The sequence below is a fragment of the Pteronotus mesoamericanus genome, unplaced genomic scaffold, assembly GCF_021234165.1.
Source record: "Pteronotus mesoamericanus isolate MK-2021 breed Mesoamerican mustached bat unplaced genomic scaffold, CSHL_Meso_final contig_164, whole genome shotgun sequence".
Classification (NCBI taxonomy): Eukaryota; Metazoa; Chordata; class Mammalia; order Chiroptera; family Mormoopidae; genus Pteronotus; species Pteronotus mesoamericanus.
In genome coordinates, this window is record NW_026555065.1 from 22,153,024 (window position 1) to 22,176,108 (window position 23,085).

At 40.5% G+C, this 23,085-nt stretch overlaps 1 protein-coding gene across 1 annotated transcript in view; it reads right to left on the minus strand.

The window, feature by feature from the left end:
- STARD9 (StAR related lipid transfer domain containing 9) overlaps positions 1-23,085 on the minus strand; it is a 137,586-nt gene that overhangs the window by 64,972 nt on the left and 49,529 nt on the right. Inside the window, exons 4-9 of the mRNA XM_054565528.1 lie at positions 17,230-17,346; positions 16,075-16,107; positions 15,928-15,989; positions 14,236-14,348; positions 1,452-1,521; positions 609-681 (exon numbers count right to left, since the gene is read on the minus strand). Coding sequence (XP_054421503.1) covers positions 609-681; positions 1,452-1,521; positions 14,236-14,348; positions 15,928-15,989; positions 16,075-16,107; positions 17,230-17,346 — 468 coding nt within the window. The remainder of the gene's footprint in view (positions 1-608; positions 682-1,451; positions 1,522-14,235; positions 14,349-15,927; positions 15,990-16,074; positions 16,108-17,229; positions 17,347-23,085) is intronic.

Genomic DNA, 23,085 nt, shown 5'->3' on the forward strand with positions numbered 1-23,085 from the left:
TCTTGCCTGAAACAGACCCACAATCTCAGGCTAATGGAGGCATTGGCCGTCCTTGTTCACTTACCACTGAGATTACCACTTTAACTGAAGAAACTCCAAATCAATACCCCTGGGCAGTGGCAGGAAGCAACAAAACTGGTGGTTTTCACAACCTTCCCTCCCCTGATAGACCCGCCTCATTGACAGAGATTGGGGTGTGGGCCCAAAACAATATTCTTACTTGCAATTCAGTAGTTTTCTTGAATATGTGCTTCCCAGTTTATTATATGGTTGCTTTTAATAGTTTTGTCCAGCTTTATGGTTGCTTTTTGGGGACAGGATTTGTTGACCTCCTCATTCTATCATAATGGAAGTGAATCTTTTACTCTTTCATTTTAATGCTTGTTTTCAATTCAGTCTTGCTTTTTGTTTTAAACGTGCATATGGACCACACAGGTATGAAAGTGCTTTGAAATGTTAAAAGTAAAATGTAAGTAGAAGATATTTTGATTAATCTTATTAAATGCTTCTACTCTTTCTAGGTGCACAGCTTAACAGACCTATAAATGGATGATGTCAAAAGGGACAAGGAAAGGAAGAAATCTAACCAAGTATAAGAGGTAACCAACCTGAGTATAATGAATAGTGAAGATGGCATGAGATCGGCTGCTGGCCTCATGGACATGGGTAGCTGCTGTGATTCTGTGTATACAAGGCAAGACAATTAGGACGAGCATTGTTTATGCATGGTGAATCCTTGAGGATCCATGGGGAACACAGGAAATGTTAGTGCTGAGGTTCACAGATGAGAATCATGAAGCATCCATATTTAGTCCAGTACACTTAGGAGAGCGGTCCAATGGTGGCAGTGGCGGTGCTCTGGTTACTGATATTTGAGAATAAAAGAGAATGTATCTTCATGATAAGCAACATTAGAACTTTTTTTTTAAGCAACAGAAACAAAATCAACAGTTGAAAAAAAGAATACTAAAGAGTACTCAACCTGGAAAGACAGACCTATTGAATTAGACAAAGGGAGGTTAAAGGACTTGTTGGAGAAGAAGCCTCAAAGAGAGAGAAAGTTGTGATTATACATAGAATATTAATCTTATAGTGCCAGGAAGACCTTTGAAATGAGATCTGGAATTATGTCAATGTCAAGCTGAAGCCAGATGGAATTCACAGTCCCCCTTGGAAAGTCATTCCAATGTGAAGTCAGGAGAGCCTTCCCTTTATCTAAATCTACGTCAATAATTCTTCAGTTTAAGACCATCTCATTATTAGTAAGAGGAGCACTAACTCTTAAATCCCTGCACCTTACAGTGGGTACGTTACTGTTCTGAGAAAGGCCTCCTGATTATGAATGCGGGGAGCTGCGGAGACAGGAACTGTCATACATGCCGAAGAGGGAGGAGAATACAGGACTGAAAAATGAGGCTGAAAAGAATGATAGGGACAAACGAATCTGTTACCTGTTTGCTATTCCCTCCTCCAAGAGCTGAATTACTTGCTTATAGTTGGTAACTACATGTTGAGATAAACCTATCAGATTTGTGAAGGAGAAAAAAATTAAATAAAAATTTTTGGTAAAGTTTAACTTTTTCCTGTAGGTCTTTAACTTCATTTCTATTTTATATAACTTAATATACATGGGGGAACTTGCTAAATCATTCAGGTAATAAATTAAATCAACAAATATTTACTGGAAACCCAGGGTTAGGCATTGTGATAGGCTCTAGGAACATAGGTCCCTGCCCTCACAGAGATTATAGTGTAAGACTAATTCATAGAGTAGTTATGTCAACAACAAGCAAACAATAACAATAGGATTCCTTACAATTTTGCTATGTAGGTTATCCAAGTTTTCATATATTACTTCATTTGGTCCTTGCTAAATTCTTAAAGTATATAGGGGCCATCTCCCCACAAAATGACAGACTCAGTTTGGCATACAAAAAATACAGTGCCCACGACCCTATGTTCCCCACGGTTTACAATCATGAGAAGTTACACTATACATGGTAATCTGGCCAAGTGCCACAGGAGTTGGGTAATGAATGCTCAGAGAAGTGGGCAGGGAAGACACCACAGGGGAAGCGAGACCTGAACTTGGCCACTGCAGAATGAGGAAGATCTGGACAGGTGGAGAGCTGCATGAGGACACGAAAGGGAATTTTATGACTGGTTACTGATCAAATCAAAAAGTGCCTTCATAACTTTGCTGGAGAATCCCTACATTACACATTCAGGAGCAAAGTAACTAACTACACAGGCTCATTGCTGAATACATTTGCACTAAAAATTAGCAAACTAATTTGAACATTGACTAAAGTTTTTTTTTTTTTTTGTTAAGGAATCATTGTTATTATTTAGATGTGATACTAATTTTGTGGTTATGTTTTATTGAAAAAACATTCCTTATCTTTTAGGGCTACAAAATAAACTGTTTGCAAGTGAATTAATGTGACATCTGAAATTTGCTTCAAAATAATACAGGATGGGGGAAATGGACAGGAATGTATACGGAGCAGAACTGGCCAAGGGTCAATGGTTATTGTCGGAGCAGAACTGGCCAAGGGTCAATGGTTATTGTAACTGGGTAGTGGATACATGGGGATTAATTACAGTAGTCTAATTTTGTGTATGTTGAAAATTCTCTATATTAAAAAGTTTTAAAAATGTGACCAAGGATGGAGACCTTCTGCTTTTGGTAATAGCAAATTAGATAATACAAACAAACTCTTCCACCAAAGGCCATTTGAAAAGCTGAAAATGGGAATATATCCAAAGGAAATGAAAACACTATCTCAAAAAGATATCTGCTTCCCCATGTTTATAGTAACATTATTCACAATAACCAAGACATGGAAACCAAAGTACCCATCAAATGGATGAATGAATAAATAAGTTGTGATATACAGGGTGCAGAAGTAACGCCTGCTTGAATATGATTGGTAGGATAATATTATGGGTGTAATAATTTATAGCTTTAATTTGAACATTTCACCTAAAATGTCATATGGTGTGCTTGAAAGTGATATTGTTATGTTACAGAATTACATGCTTATGATTTTGTAATAAAAGATTTTGTGATTAAAAAGGGGTATTATTTGTGCCAGACCCTGTATATGTTCCCCCAAAACGGAATTATCTTCTGGAGGGCAGGACCCTTGTAGTACAGGCTTCGCCCACTAGGTGAGTGCTCTAGAAAAGCATCTGTGTCAGTGTACCATATGGCGTTGTTGTGAGAGGCTGCATTCGGCTTCAGTGAAATTTTTTGGAAGACTGTCAATGCATTTGCCCATTTCATGATGGAAGATTTATGAGCGCACCTGCCTATATCACACTGAGTGTTCAGCAGTTTTAGACCAAAAAAGGTATGGCTCCTGTGCCCCATCCTCCCTATTCACTGGATCTTGTCCCGAGCAACTTTTTTTTTTGTTTCCCCAGATGAAAAAAGTACTCAAAGGGAAAAGTTTTGCCGATGTGGAAGAGGTGAAACAAAAAAACAGCACAAGCACTGAAAGGCATCAAAACTGATGAGTTCAAAAGCTGTTTTAATGAGAAGGGAGAAGATGGCGGCCAAGTAGATGGAAGCTGAGTCCATTTGTTCTTGTTCTCAACTCAGATTCTTGGCGGATCTTCTGACAACCTGAACAATCAACAGAATCTTAGCTGATACGAAGTTTGGGAGCCAAGGAGTACAGAAGACACTTTACAACAGGCAGTAAGGAGATTAGGTAAGAGAAAGGGGAAATGCCCCATGCGTGGCGCCTGTAGCTGTGAAGAGACTAGTCAGAAATCGCATAATGAAGACAAACATATTTGAACAATAAAATTTTTTTTAAAAAATCTTAAGGAATTTAGCTAAATCCATAAATAAATAAGACCCTGTTAAATGAAAAAAAAGAAAGAAAGAAAAAGAAAGAAATCGCAGCTTTGTGGCTCCCTCCCCTCCCAGGGCAACAAACCCCCAGACCTGGGCCAGGAGTGACTTAGGAGGATATACAAAGTCAGGCAGACCCATGCCACACACAAACAGGGAGCAGCATGTCCATAGCTGCAGCGCCAAACGCCAGCTGGGAGAGTGCCAGAGACAGAGAGAGAGAGACTTTATCTCCCAAAAGGATTAGGGGCCGCACCTGGGTTGCGGAGAGGCTGCGGCCAGCAATGACCATGAGGGACTTCTGGCTTTTTCGAGACTTGTGTGTGGAAAACTGGACAGGGACTCAGTACTGCAGTGGGGGTGCCACAGAGAGAGACTTTTTAAAAGGGGAGCTGAAGAGTGCTGGGCAGGGACCCCAACGCAGCTGCCCTCTCAGTAGAGGGACAAGACTGAAGCACAGTTCGCTCCCACTGAATACAGCTGGGTAGAGAGATCAGAAAGTTGCACAGCAAAGGGATTTCTGGGCCCCAGCCCAGTGTGGCAAGCAAGCCGGGGGCTATGCAAAATGGAGAATTAGGGACTGTGTCTACTGCAAGGGCAGTGGGCTGGGAATTGGATGAGCAAGAGCTGAGTGCCTGAGATTATTTACAGCCAAGCAGAACCCCCTTCCCCAGCAGAGTTTAAACCTCTGGGAAGGGAAGGACATACCCAATCCCCACCTCATGCCAGACTGAAAGCACCGCGGCCAATGAGGAAGCTCTGCAGAACTGATAGGACAGGCTAGTTCTGCAGGGTTCATATCCGCAGCATAAAGACAGGAAGAGAATCACCTAAAGGGCCCATTTTCTACTGCTCTCAGTCAAAATACACTGGTTTCTAGGGCCCTATTCCACTGAGGCCAGCAAAGCAGGGAGATCAGAAATCCTGTGCAGCAAGGGGGAAATCAGCTGCCCAGCCTCAGCTTGCATACGGAGCTGCCATCAGCACCAAGCAGGAATGAACTGACCCTCTTACACAGATTGGCCACTCCCTTGAAATGGACAGCTATTTAATCAGAACCTATACATTATTGAAAATATGCTGGAGCAAAGCAAGACGGGTGGCGCAGGGGCAGGGGGAGCACACCCACAATTTTCCCAAAAGATTGAATAGTGCTTCCATGGGAAACCCAGGCGCCCTCCCCCAACAAATCGCAATAGAAGTCCCATGTAGAGGTAGGTGAAGGTGGTACTTTAGTGCTGCCAGAAGTTGGATGACCTACCCCTAGACCTTGAGCTGAAAAAAAGCCAGAGACCAATCCAGAAGACAGAAGGCAAACACCAAACTCTGCTGAAACAAATTCCACCTCATTCTTCTCCAGAATTTGCATTATTTTTTCTCTCACCTAGCTGTGTAACATTTCTTTTTCTTCAATTGTATTCCAACTGTAATGGGGCACAACCAGGGGCCCTCCAAAGGGTATTTGTAATGGGGTCCAGAGATTGGGGTGTCCAAGAAAAATATATTCTCCCCCACGGCAGGCCGCCATGGGGGATGGAAGCCTTGAGCAGGGCTTTGGAGAGTCATTTTGCATGTCAATAACAGGATAGCTTCATTCCTCATATGCAAAGAGGGTTATTTTGCATATCACCAAAGCTAATCAGAAAAGTTTCAAAGACTTTATACAGAATGTAACTGGAAGAAAGGGAGGAGAGACAGGAACCTGCAGGAGAGACAAAGGAACACAGACTCTAGGGAACAGTGTGAAGACCACGCTGGAAGAAAGAGGGGAGAAAGGACTCTTGCTAGTGGGCCATGAGAAAGCGCCACATGGTTATGGATTAAGAGCTGGAGATCGCGGCGATGCAGTGGATGGTGCTGAGACCCACGAGAGGCCTGCCTAGCCGAGCCCCGGTCTTCTGTTCTTTTCTTTCTTCTGAAGGATGGTACCCTGACTGGCCTGACTGGCCTGACTGGGCAAAGGACGGTGTGTGTGCTGGTGGTTGTTTTGAAGGGATTTTGAGGTTTAAGGGTGATATTTAGCCATTAATCAAACCTGTATAACTTTTGAATAAATAGTTCCTTTTTCTTTTCACCAAACTCTGCCATTCAGAGCCATAATTCCAAGGGCAGCAGGCAAAGGACCCACAACTGAGGGGTCCCGGGGAAGAAGGGTGTTGTTGTTTCGGTAATAGCATCTGGCCACCCCCGCCCCCCACGGGTCCTTTTGTTCGGTAACACAACTACTTCACTATATTTTATTCTTTAGTTTTTTATATTTTATTTTTATTTCATATCTCACATTGTACCCCTCCCTGTCTTACTCCATTTTGCCTTCTTCATGCCCTTTATTTTTTATTTTAAATTTTATTTTCTCCCCTTTCTATGCCTTGTTCCTATTCCTTACTTTTACTATTCCTCCTCCTGCTTGTCCTCTCAAAATCATTTTTTTCCTTCAATCAGCTCACATTCTCTTTCCCTTTCTTATAATATTCTTATTTTCTTTCCACTTTTATTAACCATTGTTTGGTGTGGATATTGCAGTTATTGCTGTTTTTCTTCAATTTTATTCTTAGTCACTATTTTTTTTATTTCAAATCTCACAGGTTACTCTCCCCCTGTCTTACTCCATTTTGCTTTCCTCCTGCCCTTGCTTATTTAAGTTTGGAATTTTATTTTTTTCCCCTTTCTTAGTCTGGATTCTATCCTTTACTCTTATTATTTCTGTACCTTCTAGCTTCTCAAAGTCATTTTTCTTTACTGTAGACATCTCATATTCTCTTTTCTCTCTCATAATATTCTTATTCTCTCTCTCATTGTTATTGACTCTGCTGTGGTTTTCCTTCAATTTTGTTCCCTTTTGATCACTATTTTTTTTTATTTTATTTCAAACTTCATATTATAGCTTCCTTTTTCTTTCTCCATTTTGTCATTGCCCTTCCCTTTTCTACTTAAATTTTAAATTTTATTTTCTCCCTTTCTTTGCTTTGTTTCTATTTCCTATTTTTATTACTTCTCCTCCCTCTTTACTCTCAAAATCATTTCTCTCTCCTTTAGTCATCTCATACTCTTTGTTCCTGTCTTACACTATCTTAATCTCTTTCCACCTTCATTAATCTGCTTTTTTGCTATTGATATTGCTGATGTAGGGGAAGGTATTTTTGTTGGCGTAGGTTTGGTTTTTGGGTAGTTTTGTTCTGCCAGCACCTTAGCATATAAGATGTGGTGATGTGGTGACTCTCAGTCAGCCAGACGGACGGGAGAACACACCAATGAATAAGCCATCAATAATCAAAGCCCAAGTATAACCAGACAGCCCATATAAACTGAATAAATGGCATCCCTTGAGCATCCAGATCAGGTGATCAAAGAAACTGTATCACTGAGTCTCACAGAACTCCTACCACAGAAGGCCACCCCATGAAGATAGGCAGTCAAAGCAGAGCAATCTAAGAAGCAAAAACAAACAAAAAGAGTCACCTAAAATAGCAATACAAAGAAACAACCCCCAATCAAACCCTAGCTGGTGTGGCTCAGTGGACTGAGTGCCAGCCTGTGAACCAAAAGATCCCTGTTTAATTCCCAGTGAAGGCACATGCCTGGGTTGTGGGCTGGGTCTCCGATTGTGGGTGTGTGAGAGGCAACCACACATCAATGTTTCTCTCTCTCTCTTTCTTCCTCCCTTACCCTCTCTCTAAAAATAAATAAATAAAATCTTTAAAGAAAAAAATAGAAACGACCCCCAATTGAAAGGAAAGGAGGAATCCACAGAAAAAAAAGCTAAATGAACTTGACACAAACAATCTATTAGACATACAGCTCAAAATAATTGTTATAAGGGTGCTCAAGGAACTCAGTGAGAACTACAAGGAACTTAGTGGAAACTACAGCAGCATGAAAAAGGACGTAGAAACTATGAATACGAACCAGGAGGATAGAAAGAATGCAACATCTGAAATGAAGAATATGCTAGAAGGAATTAAAAGCAGGCTAGATGAAGCAGAGGACCAAACAAGTGATCTGGAAGACAAGGTAGAAAAAACCCAGTCAGAGCAACAAAATGAAAAAAGACTCAAAAAGAACAAGGATAGTTTAAGAGAGCTTCAGGACATCATGAAACATAACAACATTCACATCATAGGAATACCAGAGGGAGAAGAAAAGGAGCAAAGGATAGAAAACCTGTTTCAAAAAATAATGACAGAAGACTTCCCTAACTTGATGAGGGAAAAAGTCACACACGTTCAGGAAGGACAGAGGGTCCCAATCAAGATGGGCCCAAAGAGGCCCACTCCAAGACACACTATAATTAAAATGGCAAAGTTTAAAGACAAAGAGATAATCATAAAGGCATCAAGGGAGAAACAGCAAGCAACACAAAAGGGAGCTCCAACAGGGCTATCAGCTGATTTCTCAGCAGAAACACTACAAGCTTGAAAAGACGGGCATAAAATATTCCAAGTAATGAAAAGCAAGGACCTGCAACCAAGACTACTCTACCCAGCAACTCTCTCATTTAAAATGGAAGGTGAAATAAAAATCTTTCCAGACAAAAGAAGGCTAAAAGAGTACATGTCCAACAAGCCACCACTGCAAAAGATGCTAAAGGGGCTGCTTTAAGAAGAAGGAAAGAGAGAAGGGGGAGGGAGAATGGCAATGGCAAGTACCTATCAATAGTAACCTTAAATGTAAATGGATTAAATGTTCCAATCATAAGGCATTGGGTAGCTGAGTAGATAAGAAAACATGACCCACATATATGCTGTCTACAAAAGACCCAGTTCAGAACAAAAGATCTACACAGGCTGAGACTGAAGGGATGGAAAAAAATATTCCAAGAAAATGGACATGAAAAACAAAAAAAAGCTGGGTTAGCAATCCTGATATCAGACAAAACAGACTTCAAAACCAATGCCATAACAAGAGACAAAGAAGGTCACTATACAGTACTTAAGGGAGTGGTCCAACAAGAGGATATAACCTTGCAAACATACAAGTACCCAACACTGGAGCACCTAAATACATAAGAAAAACCTTGGAGGACTTTAAGAAGGAGATCAACAGCGATACAGCCATCATAGGGGATTTTAACACCCCACTGTCAACAATAGGTAGATCTTCCAAAGAAAGAATCAACAAGGATATTGTGGCACTGAACAGCACTCTAGATTAAATGTTCTTAATTGATGTTTACAGAACATTTCACCCCAAAGAAACAAAGTATACATCCTTTTTAAACACACATGGATCATTTTAAAGATAGGCCACATGGCAGGACAGAAAACAAACCTTAACAAATTCAAGAAAATTAAAATCATATCAAGCATCTTCTCAGATCACAATGGCTTGAAGCTAGAAACCAACCTCAAGGACTCAAAAATATTCAAATACATGGAGACCGAATAACATGTTAATAAATAACTGAATGGGTTAACAATGAGATCAAGAAAGAAATAGAGTATCTGGAAACCGGTGAAAATGAACACACAACAATCCAAAACCTATGGAACACTATGAAGGCAGTGCTGACAGGGAAGTTCATAGCAATACAGGCCTATCTAAAGAAGATAGAAAAATCTCAAATAAACAACCTAATCCTATATCTAAAAGAACTAGAGGAATAACAGGGAACAAAGCCCAGAGCCAGTAGAAGGAAGGAAATAATCAAGATCAGAGCAGAATTAAATGACATAGAAACTAAAAAAACAATCCAAAGAATCAATGAGTCCAGGAGCTGGTTCTTTGAAGAGATAAACAAAATTGACAAACCTCTAACCAGATTCATCAAGAAAAAAGAAAAGGAAAGACCCAAATAAATAATATCAGAAATGAAGAAGAAGTAATAGCCAACTGATACCACAGAAATACAAAGGACTGTAAGAAATTACTGTGAACAACTACATGGCAAGAAACTGGAAAACCCAGGCAAAATGGTCGAATTTTTAGAGATATAACAATCTCCCAAAAGTGAATCAAGAAGCAGCAGAAAGCCCGAACAGTCCAATGACAACTAGCAAAATTGAAACAGTAATCAAAAAAACTCCCAGCAAACAAATGCCCTGGATCAGATGGCTTCACAGGTGATTTTACCAAACATTCAAAGAACTAACACCTATGCTTCTCAAACTATTCCAAAAAATTCAAGAAGAGGGAAGACTCCCACACTCTTTTTACAAGGACAGCATTATCATAATTCCAAAATCAGGTAAAGACAAAACAAAGAAAGAAAACTAAAGGCCGATGTCTCTGATGAACATAGATACTAAAATCCTCAACAAAATATTGGCAATCCAGATCCACCAACACACTAAAAATATCATATACCCATGGTCAAGTGGGATTCTTCCCAGGAAAGCAAGGATGGTATAATATTCACAAATTGATAAACTTAATAAATCATGTAAACACAATGAAAGACAAAAATCACATGATCATATTGATAGATGCTGAAAAAGCATTTGATAAAATTCAGCACCATTTATGATAAAAAAAAAAAACTCAGCAAAGTGGGAATAGAGGGAGCATATCTCAACATAATAAAGGCCATATATTAGATACCTACTGCTAACATCATATTCAATGGGCAAAAACTAAAAGTTTTTCCACTAAGATCAGGAACAAGACAAGGGTGTCCACTTTCACAACTTCTATTTAACTTAGTACTTGAAGTTCTAGCCATAGCAATTAGACAAGAAAAAGAAATAAAAGGCATCTAAATTAGAAAGGAGGAAGTAAAACTGTCATTATTCACAGATGACATAATACTGTACAAAGAGAACCCTATTGTCTCCACCAAAAAACTACTTGACCTAAGAAGTGATTTTGGCAAAGTAGCAGGATACGAAGTCAATATTCAGAAATTGATGGCATTCTTGTACACAAACAGTGATTATGAGGAAGAGCAACTAAGAAAAAAAAACCATTTATTACAGCAACAAGAAAAACAAAATACCTAGGAATAAATTTAACCAAGGAGGTAAAAGGCCTGTACTTGTAAAACTATAGAACACTGAACAAAGATATTGAGGAAGATACAAATAAATGGAAACATATACTGTGTTCATGGACTGGAAGAATTAACATCATTAAAATACGCATACTACCCAAAGCAATCTATAGATTCAATGCAATTCCTATTAAAATACCAAAGGAATACTTCACAGATCTAGAACAAATATTCCAAAAATGTATATGGAACCAAAAAAGACCCTGAATAGCCTCAGTAATCCTGAGATAGAAGAACAATCTTGGAGGGATCACAATACCTGATATTAAACTATACTACAAGGCTACTGTAATCAAGACAGTCTGATACTGGCATAAGAACAGACACATAGATCAATGGAACAGAATAGAGAGCCTAGAAATAAACCCATATCTCTATGGTCAATAAATATTCAACACAGGTGGTGTGAGCATACAATGGAGTAAAATCAATCTTTTCCATAAATGGTGTTGGGAAAACTGGACTTGTACATGTAAAAAAAATGAAACTAGACCACCGACTTTTACCATATACCAGAATAAAATCAAAGTGGATAAAGGACTTGAATATAAGTTGTGGTACTATAAAAGTACTAGCAGAAAACATAGGCAGTCAAATTTCTGACATCCCACATAGCAATATTTTTGCCAGTATGTCCCCTAAGACAAGGGAAATAACAAAAAATGTAAACAAATAGGACAATATCAAATTAAAAAGTTTCTGCACGGCTAAAGAAACCATCATCAAAATGAAAAGAGAACCAACTGTATGGGAGAAAATATTTTCTAATAATACATCAGACAAGGGTTTAATCTCCAAAATTATAAAAAAACTCACACAACTCAACATGAGGAAGACAAACAACCCAGTATAAAAAATGGGTATAGGACCTGAATAGGCATTTCTCCAAGGAGGACATACAGAGGGCCCAAAGACATATGAAAGGTGCTCAACATCACTAGCCATCAGAGAGATGCAGATTAAAACCACGATGAGGTATCACCTCACACCTATCAGAATGGCCATCATTAATAAATCAACAAACAAGTGCTGACGAGGATGTGGAGAAAAGAGTGCCCTGGTGCACTATCGGTGGGAATGCAGACTGGTGCAGCCACTGTGGAAAACAGTATGGAAATATTATGCAAAGGAAAATAAGCCAGCCAGTGAAAGACAAATACCATATGGCCTCACTTATAACTGGAATCTAATAACTGGACTCTAATGAACAAAATAAACAAATGAGAAAAATAGAACCAGGGGCATGGAAACATGGAACAGACTGATCGCTGTAGGAGGGCAGGAGGGAGTGGGGAATGGTAAAAGGAAAGGGAAGGGATTAGTTAAAGAACATCTATGAAGGCTCATGGACATGCACAGTGGAGAGGGGACTGATTGGGAGCAAGAGAGGGGTGGGCTGAGTGGAAGAGCCAAAAGGGAAAAATACTTGGACAACAGTAATAAACAAAAATAAAAATAGATCTGAAAGAGAAAAACAATGTTTTGAGCAGAGGAAAAAACATCTGGAGAGGTGTATTGCATCAAATAGAGAGTAAGGTGACCAAGTTTTAAACATAAATATGTATGTGGTGTATATATACATATATATGATGTATGTGTATATTTATATGTTTTTATATATATACACACACACAGGTATATATATATATGCAATGAAATATTTTTCAGCCATCAAAAATGAGGAAATCTTGCCATTTGCAACAATATGGATGGATCCTGAGAGCTTTCACTAAGTGAAATAAGTCAGACAGAGAAAGACAAATACTGTACAATCTCACTCACATTTGAAATCTAAAAAAAACAACAAAAAAAACCCCCTCACAGAGAGAGATCCGATGTGTGGTTTTCCAGAGATGGGGGGCAGGGGTGATTAAAGGAAGGAGTGAAAAGGTACAAACTTCAAGTTATAATTAAGTACCAGGGGTGCAATAATGTACAGCATGATGACTTACAGGTAACATTGCCGTGATATACATGAAAGTTAAGAGAATAAACCTAAAAGCACTCATCTCAAGGAGAAAAGTTTTTTCCTTTTTTTTATTGTATCTGTATGAGATGATAGATATTAACTAAACTTATTGTGGTAATCATTTCACAATATGTGTAAGTCAAACCATTATGCTGTATACCTTAAATTTATATAGTGCTGTATATCAATTATATCTCAATAAAACCAGAGAAAATTAAAAAATTAAAGAGGGTTCTGAAACAAACAAAAGAGCTGGATGAAATATAAAAGTTATCTCCTTAAAGGCACAGAGTGATAAGCAGATCATAAAAAAAATTCCAGGCCATATACTGGGGGAAGCTGGAAGCCCAGAAAGATAAGACCAGCATCTGGGAAAAAGGAAACTCCAATTGGCTGCCAACAAAGTAAATGGTATTTTTGTTGTTTTCAGGTTGCCATTTATGATGGAACATTTGGGAAAAGACACAGGGAGCAGAATCATGACAGGTACACCTACTGAGTCATCCAGTAGCCATGCCCTATTCAAAGAAGAGACAAACTCTGAATCTGTCATGTCCCTCACCTTGTCAGGATTTAAATGAGTTGCTGGGGGAATAAGAGCATGAAATATATATGCTACTTCTTATGAGTGGCCTGACAGGGTAAAAACTTCTTCCACAAAAGAACCCAACTGTTCCTACTTAATAGAAAGACTGGGCCTAATGGAATAAGACTGATGGCACTAAACACCAAGTATCACGCGTGGTGAGGAAGCAGCTCAAACCCTGCTCCATTTCTGCCAACCCCTCATCGCCCTGTCACCATCAACGGAAGAGAAAGTACCCTGAAAAGGAGACTAACTGGCCTGTAAACCAGTCTAGGCCCTGCTTGATCAGGTGCCACAGGCCCCACCTTTTGTCACTTGCCCCCTCATTCACCGCGCTTTAGACGCTTTAGACGCACTGACCTCCTTGAAACCACCACACCGTCCTTTCAGGTACCCAGCTCCTGCTGCCCCCTGTACCTGAAGCGCCCTTCCCCTCACTACACCATTCTTCACATGACTGGCTCCTGTATCCCTGCAGGGTTCGGCTTAAATTGTTACCTCCTCAGAGAAGCTTTTCCTGCCTGTCCCATGAAGATGGGTCACCTACAACACCCATTGTTCTTTCCTATCACTAAGTCTGTCTATTTTTCTTACTACGTGTAAGAAAACTTGTAATTAAGTACTTGTTTTATGACTCACCCCCACAAAATTGTAAGCTTGCCTATGAGGGCAGGACTGTCTTTTCTGTTCATTGGTACATACCCAGCATCTAGCCCTGTAGCTAGTACAGAGTAAGTATTTATCATATATTGTTGAATGAATTAGTGAGCATTGGGAGAACTTCCTTGGCTCTGATTTGGTCTCAGACCTCCAGGACTAGAGTGGCTCACCTTGTACATAGGGCCCCATCTCTGGGTGCTCCCTGACCCGCAGGGTATAAGACTTTTTTTGATCAGACTGCTTCAACAGATCCCTCACTCGTTCGTTATAGATTTCCAGAAAACTAGAGATATGTAAAAAAAGGCACATAGTTAGATTTTGAAAAATGGTGATGCATTTTCAAAATTCCATTTTGAAAAAAGGCAAGATAATTAGATTTTCAAATAAGTAGGGGAAAACAGCAAACCAACAATCAGAAGGTCCCAGTTCTTGTTCCAGTTCCATCTCTGGCAGTCTAAGACCTTGATCACACCAGGGTTCCCTTTAAGTCTCTTTCTGCATGTATACAGCAGGGTTTTCAACATTGGCCATCAACACTTCAGTTTTAGGTTTAGCACATTTTAGCACAATGTCAGTACTGATTCAAATTTTGGCTTCAAGAGGCTATTTCAGCATGGCTTTAGGGCACGCTGCCACCAGCCTGTGCCTTGCTGATCAGGCTGCCACAGCAGAGAGTCTACAAGCCTGCTCGTTGAAGTGGTTTTCAAATGTGGCCTTCGAACTCTCTTACTCTGTGAAGGCATCTCAAGGGCCCCTGCTGAGCAATGAAGGGAGCTAAGTGATAAGGGTGTGGTCCCTACCCCTAATATAAGTATGACAATTCTCACTTTATCTGTTATACCGAGATTCTGTTTAAGATATACTCTATCATATATGAATCTATAGATATTTTATTCCTTTTAGAAATAATAACAACTGTAAGTCATTATTAAAATCAGTAAAGATTTTGATAAACAAGAAAGTAGACTACTCACAGAAAGGTCTTCCTCACCAGAACACAGATGCTTGCCTATGGAGTCAGCAGTCAGAAAAAAAGGCTCCAGCTCAAAGCTGTCCTCCATATGCACTCTCCCTATAAATTATTTCTCCTTAACCTTCTCATATTTAGACATAGGAACCCTAGATGTCTCTTAGAATAGTGGTTCCCAGGTTTCATGGACAATAAAACATTTAATACATATGCATATGTTTATACACACACATATAAGCACACAGGTTTGCATATTTTTACTTTGCAAACTTAAAAAATATCAAACTAACACATTCATAATCATTTAATTTTTAAAAAGGACATTTATTCTTTGGGGATGATAAAATGTTCTGGAATTAGATAGTAACAATGGCTGGACAACCTTGTAATTATCAGAAAAATTACTGGACTGTATTCTTTAAACCACAAATTTTATGGTTTATTAATTATATCAATTTTTTTTTAAAAAGGACATTGAACACATACACACAGAGAACACAGAGAATTAAGGGCACTTCATAACCTTTGGCCAACATTTTCACTACAGACTGGTTAAAACTTCATCTCGGAGGAGCCAGCACCAGTCTGAGAACAACACAGCAGGGGGCTGGAAGAGAAATTCTAAAAGCTAGTACAAAAGCTAGTACAATGAAGGAGAGGAAACCAGACAGCCAGGGTAAACTGGTACACAGGAGACACCGGTTTGTTAAGCCTGAGGACAGAAATTAAATTTTCTATAACCCGAAGACCTAAGTATGCTTCTCATGTCCCTATACTGCATGATATTGCTGCTATGGCTTTTCTCCATTCTTATGGATGACTCTGGAAGCAACGAGAACATTTTGGAGTAGAAACAGAAACATTTTAGACCCTAAAGGCTGGCGGTTCTCACCTTACTTTTATCCTACAGGAGGAAGGCAGCGGAGCATAGTCTTCCTCCCTGACAAAGAGACCCTGCATAAATCAGAGGGTTGGAATTTCAGTGGAGTGTACAAAGGAGACCTACTTTGAGAGGATCCAGTCAAAAGAGAGTCTATACCTCACATATCCGTGGCGTCAGTCCAACAGAGGCCTGGAGAACAGAAGAAAGGAAAGCATTACTGTTCACTCACGGCGATGCTGTCATCCGGACACCAAGGAACTGTCCTCAGCGGGGGGACAGGCACATGGGCTCCTTGTGCTAGCCTCTTCACTTTAGGGAGTTTCCCTACCAGTATGTAGAAAACTTGATTTGCCAGTGTGCTCAGAAGATGCTCATGGGAGAGCGCACCACATGGGAGGCAGATTGCCACCACAAGCCAGCAAACCCAGATACCTGCTTTTGTGAATGAAGGTTTCATCCTTCTTGGATAAACCCACTTTAACAGTGTGGTTCCTCCTAGAACCTACCTCCTGTTTCTACACACATAGGAGTACTGGAGTACAAGGGTATTCAAAACACACATTTAGAGAGAAGTGGTTTCTCTTTTTATCTTAGATTCAGTGCTAACCTGTACTCAGTTTAAAGGCTTTTTTTTATCCCTAGTTTTATGGGCATTTTCTTTTTTACTTTCAAATATATAAAACTACACTAAACATGGACAGAGTGAGCAATGAGCTGGGCCCAAGGCAGCAACGATCATCTTTCAGGAGGAACAGTGTTCTAGAGAATGTCCCTGTGCGGTGCTGTCACTGCGTCACCATTCACCTCACCCAGGAACTTCTGACCCAAAAATCAAGAGGTGTTCTTAAGGAACTCTACCCGTCTAATTTTCCATGATAAAAGAAGGTTCTGTAAGTCCTACACGCTTTTGAAAGCTCCCATCCCAGTAGTTGGTTCTCCTGCTTCTTTCTAACACTCATGTTTAATACACATGGCCTCATTTCTGCTCAGCCCTAGCCAGTGCTTAAGATTCAGTCCGAGTCTTATCAATGATATGAGAAATTCAGAAGGACTGACAAGGTCTGCTTTATCAAGGGGAGTTGTAAAATTTGAAGGTTCTTCATGGTTTAATAAAGAGAGCTAATTATTTAAAGTTTACTCTTCAATTAAAGTGCTGAAAAACCTATTCTTAATATAGAAGAGGGCCCATTAAATCTCGTTAAAGTTGTCTGACTATGAAACTCACATTCTGTCTCTCAGTGGCAAGGACAATGCAAGATTCAGGCTTGCTGTGGCTTTAGGAAGATATCTCATTCCAATACCAATACTCACTGGGGTCCCCAGCATGGTGTATGTCTTCCCAGAGCCTGTCTGCCCATAGGCAAAAAGGCATATGTTATAGCCTTTGGCAGCTCCAGACAGTACTTCAGTCCCCAAATCCTGGAACACCTGGAACAACACAAGTAAAGAACTCGTCACTGTGGTCCTTTTGCTCAGAGCGGATTTGTTTTTTAATCTAAAAATTTTGCAAAATGTTTCACATATACAAGACTGTAAGTTCTCTACCTTTTCACAAGAATCAATTCAATTTCAGGAAAAAACTGCTAAAGAAAATTGATTCCAGTCAATTGTTCAAATACTTTTTAAAGTGCTTACCGTATGTTGGGCACAGTGCTAGATGCTGAATGTACAAAATTGATGTGGTTCCTAATATTAAGGCAAAAAAAAAAAACAAAAAACCCAAACCCAGAAAAGACATGCAAACAAATCACTGAAGACAGACCATGCACGTTAATTCTTTTCCCTTCCCATTACAAGAAAATGTTTTGAGCAGTTAATCAGGTAAAGCTATAATGAAACATTGCCCAGAACATACATAAATTCAGGGTTGCCACAGTGAGGAAGTTAAACCCAGGAGTTAGGGGGATGTCTTCCCTATGGGTCTCTTTTCTACATGCTCCCTCCTTAGATTGACCCAAACAGCTGACTGGTTCTGCTGGTCACTCATCTCTGTAGTGGTCAGTTTTAGTGAATCAGAAATAGCCATAAATTCCTTATGTGAAAACCCATATACAGCATTTTGTGTAGTGCCTGAGAGTTCTGTTGGACTCTGATAGGCAGACCCTGGTCTCAGGAAAACAACAGCCTGGTTACAGGGCAGACACAGCTTCCCAGCTCGACCAGTCCTCAGTAGCACGCCGCATGGACCCCATGTGCACCCCGTGGCTGTATGTGGGCATCTACCCTTTGTATTATTGTTGCTCAGCATCCAAATATTCTTCCTCTTTGGAAGTGTCTCTGATTGCATCGGTGTCTGCGGCAAGCAGGGCCCAACCCTACACAGCAGAAGCCAGACAGGCCAAACACTCCTCTCTACCTCCTGGCAGCTACAACACTAACATGTGAAATAAGGCCGGCCAACTAGGTGTTCTAACTTCAATTTTGAAAGAATGACACAAAAACAAAGGAATCGTTGGTAAATTCTCAATGGTGGCATTAAGAGCCCAATAGCACTGAGTAAACAGTGGTATAAGTGCCAAGTGTGGTGACCAAATCAGACTAGTCCGTGATACGCCTTCCCTGCTTCCCAGGATCCCGTGGTTTTCTACCCATTTTTCAACTTTCCCATCAAGTCAGTGAATGACCTGACATGATTCCAAATTGGAATGCGGGTCTCACACTTCATAGTGTGCGATCTGGAGCAAGTGCCTTGGTAAGCCTCAGCTCCTTTAGCTGCGAAGTGGATATTTTATATCTCTGTCACAGGTTTGTTATGAAGATTGAGATAATACACGTAACTAGGGGAGAGAGGACAAAGACAGAAGTTGCTGACTCAAGACCACATTACCCAATGTTCTTTGTTTTAGCAGCTGCAGTCAGGCTTCTTGGCCAGTGAACTATTTGTTCTGCTTGTTCATTTTTTAATGCTTCTAATATTCAGATACAAGGCCAAAGAGCCCAGGGAGTGGTGAAAAGTCTTTGACTGAGGCCTTTTAGCATTCCCAACCCCTCCCTCCTGGCTCTGTACTTCTCCTTCCCCGTTTGTTCACTCCTATATTAGCAAAGGAGTTCTCTTTGACTCCTGACATCTGTCTGGGTTAAGTTCCCAGGGATTGAAAGAAGGGGTCATTTCTCTTCATCAGACCGTTTGAGTTGGCTGTCATCCATTTACTAGTTGGAAAATGTTCCACAAAACTCAACCTTTCTTTCTAGCGCCCCGGGAGGAAGTGGGAGCAGAGGTGCAGACAGAGCCAGGCCGCATCCAGTCCTAATGCTACTTCTTTCCACTGCTCACACATAGCACAGCAGAGTGAGCTCAGTGGATTGTGAAGGAAAACAACAAAATGTTACTCTGCTCATGTCTTTCTCCAAACTCAAATAATTGCGCGGAGGTTTTTGAAAACTATTTTGAATATACCACTTTCACTGAACAGTAAAAGATGTCAATGGGCAAAACCAGTAGACTCTGTTTCCAAGGCTTGCTTTCTTGGAAAAAGAAAGGAAAAAGCACGGCCCTTGATAGAGTACAACAGGCCAGATGATACCATGGTTCACTCTCACCATGATAATATAATGTAGCAGCTCAGTGTGAATACCAAGACTAGTTTGAAAGCTGAAATAAGTCACAAAAAGGAATCTAAAGCCAGAGGGTCCAGTTCAGGAGGAGAGGCAGTGTGGCTTCTTTCTCTGGAGTTTAAGTAGACAAAAGTGTTAAATAGTCAGATTAACTACACGCCATAGAGTACTTTCAGTCTTTTTAAGTACTAACTAGGTTAGGGGGACAGTCCACTGGCTGCTGTTGTATGGGGACTCCCGTCAGATCCAGTTTATCATCATTTGCAGACAGATTTTTGCTGTTGTTTTCAGTAGTCCTGAAGTTCTTTCTATGATGCATTATGTTCTCTAAACTCCAAGTAGACTCATAACAAAAAATCTGTGACTTCAATTTATGATAAGAAAGTTTTCAAAACAATTAAATAAATGCTGATTTCAAATACAGGTCTCGGAAATTGTTAAATGAGTGAGAAGAGAGACATTTCAACTGCTGGAAACTATTCAAACACATGTTTTCACTAATGCTGTTACTTAGGAAAACCTCAAGTAACCCAGAGTTGTACGGACTTACACTTCTCATCACACAGAGATGCTGAGGAGGTAAAGTTGATATTATTTGCAGATCTGTTGATCCCTCCCCTCTCCAAACTTGTGGTAGAATGTATAGAAAAGTAGGGTTCAGGGTCCACAATTTGAAGAGAGAGCATTCATGTAAAAATACATAACTTGATAGGGCCTGGAGTTGTGTAAGGGCTTAGAATGATTTCTCTTCCTCTAAGCAGCTACACTATAGTTTAGAGGTTAAGAACATAGGTTTTGGAACGTTCTAGGTTCAAATCCTGGCTCTTCAGGCAAGTAACCTTACTTCAGTTTCTACATCTGTGAAATGGAGATTTTAAAAGTACCTAAAACTCAAAGGATTCTTGAGAAGATTATGTTAATACATGTAAAGCCTTTAGAACAATATCTGGCACAAAGTAAGCATTAACTAAATGCAAGCTTTTATTTTAAATACATTTTTCCCATTTTTCTATATAAGAACTACTCAAAAGTGTTATTATCCTCTCTGGTACCCTCATATATTTTAAGGGGAACCATGTACAGTACTTATTTGGAAAACAGATACCTCAATACAGATGCCATATTTAATGTCCCAGCTTCATATAGATACCTTTTGAACAACTTCCACCTTCTATCCCAGCGGTTTTCGACCAGCGTGCTGTGGCAGGCACACTGGTGTGCTACAAGAATTTTTAAAACAGATAATACCTGACTATTTAGTCAGGAGCACCTGACCTCTTTTCCCTTAGATTGTAAAATTAAAAAATGACAACAGCCAACACAATAGCCATATGGTGTGAATGAATTCAAAATTATACCAAGCTTCTGTCAGAGCAGCAAAAAATGTGGGGTTTTTTTACAATTTTAGTAATGGCCGCATGAATTTTAGTAATTAGTGTATGTGTGCCGTGATATGAAAAAGGTTGAAAATCACTGTTCTATCCTATTGAAATGTATTTCAAAAAAAACCTTAACAAATATTAATGTAAAATAATAATTAAAACTCTTCATAGCTTGAGGGTTTTGCTAGGGCCTAGGGATTATTCTTTCCCTTTTATAAAAAAGAAAATCATATCACCGAGAGGGAGGTTATCTATCCAAAAAAATACATAAAGTTCTTGGCCCTTACTAATTTCCCCCAGAAAGGCTCCATACATTTTCCCCCTCATACATTTTTAAAGATTTTATTTATTTGTTTGTTTGTTTGTTTATACAGAGAGGGGAAGGAGAGGAAAAGAGAGGGAGAGAAATACTGATGTGAAAGAGAAACATCAATCGATTGCCTGTTGCATGCCCCTAACTGGGGACCAGACCTGCAACCTTTGCATATGCCCCAAATGAGAATCAAACTAGCAAGTACAATGCCCGACCAACTGAGCTAGACCAGTCAGGACCATACATTTCTTTTTATTTTTCTGGCTTAAAAAAAAGAAAAGGTGAGGGCTTCTAGTCAAGATGGCAATGTAGGCAGACATGTCTCACCTCTTTACACAACCACATCAAAATTACAACTAATCATCACTCAGGAACATCAGAAATCAAGCTGAATGAAGTCCGGCAACAAAGGAACTGAAGAAACCATATCCACCCAGATAGGAAGGAGGAGCATGTACCCAGAATGGACTAGCCCCACAACCAAGTGAATAAAAATTTGGGAGGGATATTTTGGGATCAAGGAGTCCCAGACCCACACCAGGCCCCCCAGCCCAGGGTTTCAGTGCCAGGAACATAAGTCCCCATAACTTCTGGCTGCAAAAACCAGCAGAGATTGAATTGGTGGAGGCTGCGGGAGCCCTAAGCAGGTCCTCTTGGGAAAATCACACACTGTCTTACCCACTCAGACTCGCTCCCTCTGAGCTCCAGCACTAGGATGGCAGCTTGAAGGGCACCAGTGGTATATAGGGAAAGGCTGAAGGGTCTGGCACTGAGGCAAGCAGAAACCATTGTTCTTTTGCTGAGCCCTTCCCCAACACAGCCAGTAGGTTGGTGCTATATCTGGGACTCCATCAACCTGGCTAACACTGTTTAACACACATTGGAGAAGCACAGAGGCTCCACCCCACCCTACTTAAGGGCCACCCAAGCTGCTTTTCCAGAAGAATGGCTGGTTGTGGTTCCTAAATCCTATCAAACAAGCAACAGCTGGCTTCAGCGAACCCTAGGGACAGCCAGATTAGATTCACAGCTTGGCTTCACCTGGAAATCCCCCAGCCCAGAGCGAGTAGCAGCCATCTCAGATTGCTTTACAGGTCAATCAGGCAAAACACACGTACGGGCTGACCTTGGCCTGCACCACCCAGGAAATCCCAGGGCCAGCGCACCCAGTGGACAGCTCCAGACCACTTCGGAGCACCACACTCCTGCCCCTGCACAGGTGATCCACCGCAGAGGGCAAAGGTTGGTGGTGAGTGGTCACAGCCAGTCCTTGCAGCTGACTGGCCCGGGTAAATCCCTCCCATTTATCTGACAACAGCAACCAAGGCTCAACTACAAGAGGAGGGTGTACACAGCCCACATGAAGGGTGCACCTCGAATACCCAGTTTGGGTGACAGGGGAGGCTGTGCCATGGACCCTACAGGACGCCTACTACCTTAGGCCACACTACCAAGGTACAAAGTCAAAGCTGCTCTACCTAATACACAGAAACAAACACGGGGAGGCTGCCAAAATGAGCAGATAAAGAAACATGGCCCAAAGGAAAGAACAGATCAAAACTCCAGAAAAAGAGTCAAATAAGTGGAGATAAGCAATCTATCAGATGCAGGGTTCAAAACACTGGTTATCAGGATGCTCAAGGAAGGCAGTTCTCACATAAGTTTATGACCTCAGCAGCATAAAAAAGACCCAGTCAGAAACAAAGGATACACTAATTGAAATAAAGAACAATTGACAGGGCAACAGCAGTAGAATGGAGGAAGCTGAGAATCACATCAATGATTTGGAACATAAGGAGGCAAAAAACAACCACACAGAACAACAAGAAGAAAAAAGAATCCAGAAAAATGAGGACAGTATAAACAGCCTCTGGGACAACTGGATGAGGTCCAACATTTGCCTCATAGGGTGCCAGA